Consider the following 7,256-nt stretch of genomic DNA (forward strand, 5'->3'; position numbering starts at 1 on the left):
TCAAACCATTAGCAGTAGTGTTGCTGATGCAATAGATTTCCTGAGCAAAACAGGAAATCCAAATTTCATAAATAGCGAGACTACTACCGAATTCATTAGAATTTTTGATCGCCTATTTGACATGAACGTAAGAAATTCGTGGGGAACGGGATTTAAATCCCCTTTCTCATTAAGTAATTTAGAATATGTAAACCAGATTTTTCATGACAGTTTTAAATATATTTTAACATTAAAAATCGAAAACAAGAGTATCCTAACACACGAACGTAAAACCGGTTTCATTGGCTTTTTAATGAATAGCAAAAGCATTTATCACTTGGCCTCTGATTTACTAAGTATGCAACAAAATCCTTTAAAATTCTTTTTATCTTATAAGTATTCTCAAGATCACTTAGGCCCAATTTCACCAACTATCTTGTAATCGGCGTTTAGCTAAACTTCGTTCTGTGTAAGCGAAGATTCTAATCGTGATTATGGTCGAGCGGATTTCACCGGTTTCACAGTAGCACAATTAATTCTAGTTTATTAAATCGAAGTTTAGGTGCAAAAGAATACCGGCAACATCGCAAATATGTGGATCTAGATGGCAATGACCATTTGACAGTAGACCATAATAATAACCTTTTACAATTTGTCAGCAATTTGTTCAGTAATAAGCCTTACTGAAAGATGTCAACTATTAGTAACAAGACTATTAGTAACCTCATCACAAAATCTATGTCGTCTAGGCTGTGGAAATGATCTTCTCTGTCTCGTATCCACCTTGGTCGACGAACAACAAATTCATCCTCATTCTCAAAAACTAATACATATCCTCTTAGCATTATTATTTCTTGTCGGTTTGATATAATGTTGGGAGTTTCCAGATGAATTTTGATGTTTGCAGTCGTAATCGCGGTTTAAATTCGTTAACCGACCAAAATCGGTCAGTTAGTTTTTAAACGTCGATTATTCCTAAACTCGATTAGTTTCTCTTGGTGAAATCCAATATCGAGGGTTAAAAACGTAATCGAAGTTTAATTTCAATTAATCGCGTTTTACGTTGTTGGTGAAATCGGGCCTTAGAGTTAACGTTTAGTTGTATTAGGAGTCGTGGTGGCTGGAATGCCAATCCAAATGCTCTCCAATTTAAATGGGCACTTCGACAAATGTTGTTTAACAATGCAATAAAACCTAGTCTCAACGCAAATTGCTTGGGTGATGATGCTGACATATGCAGTATCTTACATTCTTGTTTAAAGAAAAAGAATGTAGATAAACATAGTAAAGAAACGAATACCACCGATGAGAATGAACAGTTAACTACATTAATGGTCCTTATAGATAAAGTAGAATTGAGTGCATTTCAACAAAATATATTATATTATATTACAGGAAGTATTATTCATAAATTAGTAACCGATATTAAATGTCCAGATTGTATGCAACTATTATTAGCTGAACCTGTCAATACTGATCACATTTATACAATAGACAATAAATATGCATCGTTTACTACCTTCATCAATCGAGGAAAATTATTATTTCCATCACATGAAAGTTACTTCGTAATAGCTCAGACAGAAAAATCATTTAAAGCAGAAATTAATGCAAAAATGATGGGAACACAATATTTGAAACAAAACATAATTACGGCAGTTGTAACAAATCTGTTATCAAAAAATTTTAGATTTGAGCATTCACACCCAGTTCTATGCAATACAGAAGATGAGCCTCTACATGAAATTCAGTTAACAAAACTTTTGATATCATCTTATCTAAATATTCGCATCTCTACTTATGCAAAACAATCTACACAACAGATTTTAGGTAATCGAATCAACATGAGACAAAAATTACATAAAACAATTTTGTTTAATCACGTCTAAAAGACGTAAAAAGAATTATTTAAAAGTATATTTGACTTACCTCTCTCAAAGCCTATTTGATGTCTTACGTTTTTGATAAATGTATCATTTACTTCTCTCTACACATATCTAGATATATGTGATATATAATGTGATACATAATGTGATATATATATATATATATATGTTACACAAATGTGATAAAGCCAAAGCGTATCTATGTAATAATAAGTGAATCGATATCGTTTATTGTTAACGTACTACTACTTGTTTAATTGCTTCAGCTTAAATGTCATGTGTACATTTATTTTCTTATATAGTATATGTACAACCAGCGTTTTATATTAATTGTTGACGGGTATTTATCACATAGAAACAAAATGTGCGTAATGTTAATTAGTATATTAATGTTGATTAATATCATTGATATTCTTGTTTGGACATTATTTTGAAGTATTATATTGTGTTTTCAGTATTGATATATTTTATTTTCATTTATAATAAATTTATAATTCTTTATAATTTATAATTAGGTTATAAAATAGTTTTTTGTTTACTTCATTATATTTTTAAGTTAAGATTATAAATTGTATTAGTGCTTTATCGCACTATTGAATGTAAAAGCAATGTTTAATGCTTGTAGTATATTCTACAGCCCATATTCAGAACGTACTTACAACAATAGCGTGTTGACAAATCTCTTACAAAAGCTTCTTTTTTCCATTTCCGCTCTTCCGGTTAAAAAGTATTCTGTAGTAGCGGAATATTCCAACATGTTTAGAAACAAATGATCGAGATATCTCGACTTCAAACGCGCTAACATCGTTGCAAGCTAGTGTTGAATATGGGCTTATAACGACAACTGTACAGAAGTTTTGTCTGTTTCTTTCGAATCTGATCTGCTTTAATACTGCTTACTGTTTCATTTTGTTCATTGTTTCTTTTTTCTTCTAATAAACTGTTTAGTTAGTTGCATTTCTTATTTTTCTAAGAATTGATTCCTCTTATTTATTTGTATGTATGTAACTAACACATAAATGTTCATCATTTCAATATTATAACATGCAGTTTCTTGATTTTGCAACAACTATAATATACAATTATATCATATGTCTCTATTTTCTTTTCTTCTTTCTACTTTTTTAAATAACAATCACAATTGCATGATCTTTATTTTCTGTTATTAAATGCATAAGGTAATTATTATATTTTATTGTTTGTTATATCATATGTCTTTATTTTTTTTTCTTCTTTCTACTTTTCTAAATAACAATCACAATTGCATTAATGATCTTTATTTTCTGTTGTTAAATGCATAAGGTAATTATTATTATATTTTCTTGTTTGTTAATAGCTCCTATGCAGCCATTAATTTCCTTGATCATCACACATGCTTCCAGTCAATTATGAAACTATGATAAACTATTAATCAATCATGAGTAATTAATCATGTAATTGATGTGATAGTTGCTTTTTTATTTTATATACTATTATACTTATTGTAATAAATACTATAACAATTATACAAATATTTACTATTATACTTATTGTAACAAATGGAGTGTTTAGAGTGACTAATGTGTTTTACTCATATTATTAATGTTCAATTATTTGATCTATTTATGTTGATCTGAAACTACATTTCGATAAATTATTTTCATGTTACATATACATTTTCTTGCAAATTCTTTGGTAAAACTAAATATTCAACCTTTGAAGAATATTGATTATATGGTTTTATTTTACCTTTAATACTAATTAGGAATATGACACACTTCAAACAATTTGCACAATGCATGAGAATTATTTTAGTTATAATAAACAAAGAGAAAATAGAATATATTTTATTACATTATTTTTAACAGTTTTATTGTTTGCATTTAGCTTAAATATTTTATTTGCGGTTATTCACACATTTGACAATAACAAATAATAATATGTTCACCAGTCCAGAAATCAGCATCCACAAATGTTTTACACACGGAAAATATCACATTATCAATATGATGATGTTTTGAAGGCCCAATATTTGCAGTAAAGGTAGTACAACTGAGAGTAACGCCTTCTTTATGCGATTGACCAATCAGATAGTACTAGAAAGAGACAAAGATTCACCCACCAGCGCCTCTCTCTCGGCGACGTCGAGAACAATAGGCAGGCTCATTCCAGTATGTATAGAGTTCACTGGTTTACTCTGCCTGCGAAAGCGACTGCAGCGCGTTTGTCATTCGTTTATGCAGAGATATATCCCATCTGCGCAGCTACTTCAGAGGTACTGCTCTGGATGCTCTGCTTGCAGTGTTGCATAAACGAACGTAAAACTGCTTCCATTTAGGCTGGTATATAAGATCCGACTATGAATACCGACCTTAAAACGCTTCCATATTGAACTTGGGCTGCGTTCCGATTTTCAGTACTGGCAGTGAATAGAGACCCTCATAATCTCACAACATTTCATATATTAATTAAACAACATTAATTATGATTTTCTCAAGATGTTTGGAAATTGTTTACAGTATTTCTTAAATGATTTAGAATTGAAAATTATTAATTGAATAATATAATTGAATTATTCTGTCATAATATTTGAGACGTGTTTCACTATTGCGTTATTGATGCTGTATTAAGAGCTCTCCATGTTATAGAGATGTTTATTATTTGTTTATGAACAGACCGTTTACGAAATGTTGTGAGATTATGAGGGTCTCTAGCAGTAAATAACGGAACGCAGCCTTGGTTCTATATGAATGGGATCTGCCTTGAAAATGAGTTATTTTATAAAAATAAAGAACGAGAAAGGTGAAGAACAAGCTCTGCAAATTGATCCTACAAAATTATAATTAAAATTAAATTAAATATACTAATATATAATATACAAAAAGTTAAAGGTAGAACATTTTCATTTACCACTTCCTTTACAACAGACTTTGAATAAATTAGTTCTAATACTGATCCAATAAACCTAAATCACGAATTTATTTTACTTCGAAATGTTCCAACTAAATCAAAAATTATTTGGAAAATCGGAACGCAGCCCAAGTTCAATATGGAAGCGTTTTAAAATTATAATTAAATTATTTACTATCTGACCATAAATCAGAATCTATGAACTACTATCACTATCGATCAGTTCCATTACCGTATGATATGAATAACATTATTCAATATCACGTCCATTATTATTCTAAAAATTAAATTTTTAAATGAAATATGCTTCAGATATTTAAAAAACAAGTAATAACTAACCTTTAAACAAAAGGGTAAATATCTTAAAAATTACTGCCGCAAAATTGCTAAAATTTACTTAACGATATGTACCAAGCCGCTTTACCGAAACGCAACCGAAAGTCCCATTTGAAGCGCTCCAAAACACTCCGCACCAATCCGCACACGCGCAGCCGTTCACGCAGGAGTGCGTTCGGCAAATTATGTCACGTGATCAGTAGATGAGATACACAGTGGATGCACTAACTACTGCGTAAACGAATGCAGCCATAGGCTTAAAAGAACTCTCTCAAATTCGTGTGATCTAGAGACCCTAGAAGAACAGACTGGGCATCTATCACGTAACTTTTCCCCTAGAATGGAAAATGAAAAATGAAAATTTTGCGTGAACTTTTACGTTATGAAATTGCTGCTGAGATGCAAGAAATTTTCATTTTTCATTTTCCATCCTAGGGGAAAAGTTACGTGAGACTGAAGTCACATGGCACGTATTTTTTGCGTAACCGCGTAACCAATCACATTGTTTCATTTGGATATCAGCTTCTGCAGGCAAAGATTTGATTGGTTACGCGGTTACGCGTTACGCAGAAAATACGTGCCATGTGACTTCAGCCTGATAGATGCCTGGCATAGGTTCTAGTTGAATAGAAAATGGCGGACCTTGCAATACTTCTTCAGTAGAGTCCTAAAAGTAGAGACTGTATCACTCATCAACTGTCAGTGATTCTTAGTGCTAAACTTTCGAAGTTATTATATTTTAAGTTTGTAAAAATTACATTTTAGTAATAAAATTGTAAGATAAAATGACTCGGTATTGTTATGTATGCCACGTTGAACAATCTGTGCAAAACTCACATTTTATTTTCCACCGGTATGTATAATTATTATACACATCATGATGTCCATATTCATCATTTTTCAATACAATATCTGTTTTCAGTATTCCATCAAATCCAGATAGACGAAAAAAATGGTTGGAAGTATTAAAAAAAGAAAAGTTTAATGGTGTTGTATGCAGTCAGCATTTTAAGCCTGAAGATTATCGGAAATTATGTGATAAACAACTTTTGAAACCAGAGGCTATTCCAAGCTTAAATATTCAGTAAATAAGCTTAAATATTTAGAAATATTAAATAAATTTAAAAAATCAACATTCTTAAGGAGATGAGCTGCATATTCGTGCAAGTAGACTTTATTAAAAAATTATATAAAATTTGTACATTTTGGTTTCCGTTAAATCACCATAAGCAAAACAGTGTCAACGAATATTATAAAATACAACGATAAATCGCAAAGTAAACATATGGTTGTGTGTACATCGTGTAATTTTTCATATATCAAATATGTTGGTTTGACAAATTGTGATTCATCCTTGTATTTTATAATATTTATTGACATTGTTTTGCCGATAATGGTTGAACAGAAACCGAAACGTACAAATTTTATAGAATTTTTTAATAAAGTATACTTGCACGAACATCTAGCATTGGGCTCTTTTTATGATTTATAATTAATAATTTGAAAACATCCATTTTTTATCCCATTTAAGTTAATTAATTTATCTTAAGTCACTTTTATATTTGTGATAATAAGAACTCCAATAATTTTCATATTATTTAGATTTTCTGAACATTCTACTTCAATGGAATCTCACAAAGAAACACAGGATAATATAAGTGAAAGTGATAATGTTGAGAGTGTGTTAACAAAATCTGTAGTGTCCACTGGTTCTATTAAAAGTTCAAAAAGGTAGTACTTCTTGTAATATATTTTAATATATTGCTTTCTTTGCTAATCCCCTTTATTCCAATCATAACATTACTGAAATATTTTCTAGAACAAACGCCTCTTGTGATGAATCCACTGTCTCAGCAAAGAAACGCTGCTATGTCAACGAGTTTGGCATTTTCAGAAGAGCAGATTTTATAGACGAAAATAAATGGAATCGATTTTTAACTGCATGCCAAGAATTAAAAAAAGATAAATTACTGTTGCAACGTAAAAATAAGCGTCTCCTTAAAAAAGTTCAAATGTACAAAGATATCATGAAGGAATTGAAGGAAAATAAGCTACTAACATACTGTTGCAGAGATTTTATTAAATGTAAGATAAAAAAATTAAAATTAAGATTTAAATAAATTTGTATCTGGTACATTGCAATTTCACCGTCGTGTGATTTTACAT

General features: G+C 30.3%; 1 protein-coding gene across 1 annotated transcript; it reads left to right on the forward strand.

Moving 5' to 3' along the window:
- The first annotated feature begins 4,040 nt into the window (after positions 1-4,040).
- Positions 4,041-7,232, forward strand: LOC105280689 (THAP domain-containing protein 3-like). Its single transcript, XM_011341403.2, has 4 exons — positions 4,041-5,943; positions 6,013-6,174; positions 6,693-6,821; positions 6,910-7,232. Exons 1-4 carry the CDS (start codon positions 5,876-5,878, stop codon positions 7,208-7,210), a joined length of 660 nt encoding a protein of 219 aa, XP_011339705.1. The 5' UTR covers positions 4,041-5,875; the 3' UTR covers positions 7,211-7,232.
- Positions 7,233-7,256: the final 24 nt, after the last annotated feature.

The sequence above is a fragment of the Ooceraea biroi genome, chromosome 12 (genome assembly GCF_003672135.1).
Source record: "Ooceraea biroi isolate clonal line C1 chromosome 12, Obir_v5.4, whole genome shotgun sequence".
Classification (NCBI taxonomy): domain Eukaryota; kingdom Metazoa; phylum Arthropoda; class Insecta; order Hymenoptera; family Formicidae; genus Ooceraea; species Ooceraea biroi.

What these genes read in the sequence shown, in the direction of transcription:
- LOC105280689 (XM_011341403.2), top strand. Translation starts at nt 5,876, where the DNA reads ATGACTCGGTATTGTTATGTATGCCACGTTGAACAATCTGTGCAAAAC. An exon ending in TCACATTTTATTTTCCACCG is followed by an intron (nt 5,944 to 6,012) that starts GTATGTATAATT and finishes ATCTGTTTTCAG; the next exon opens with TATTCCATCAAATCCAGATA. An exon ending in ATTCCAAGCTTAAATATTCA is followed by an intron (nt 6,175 to 6,692) that starts GTAAATAAGCTT and finishes CATATTATTTAG; the next exon opens with ATTTTCTGAACATTCTACTT.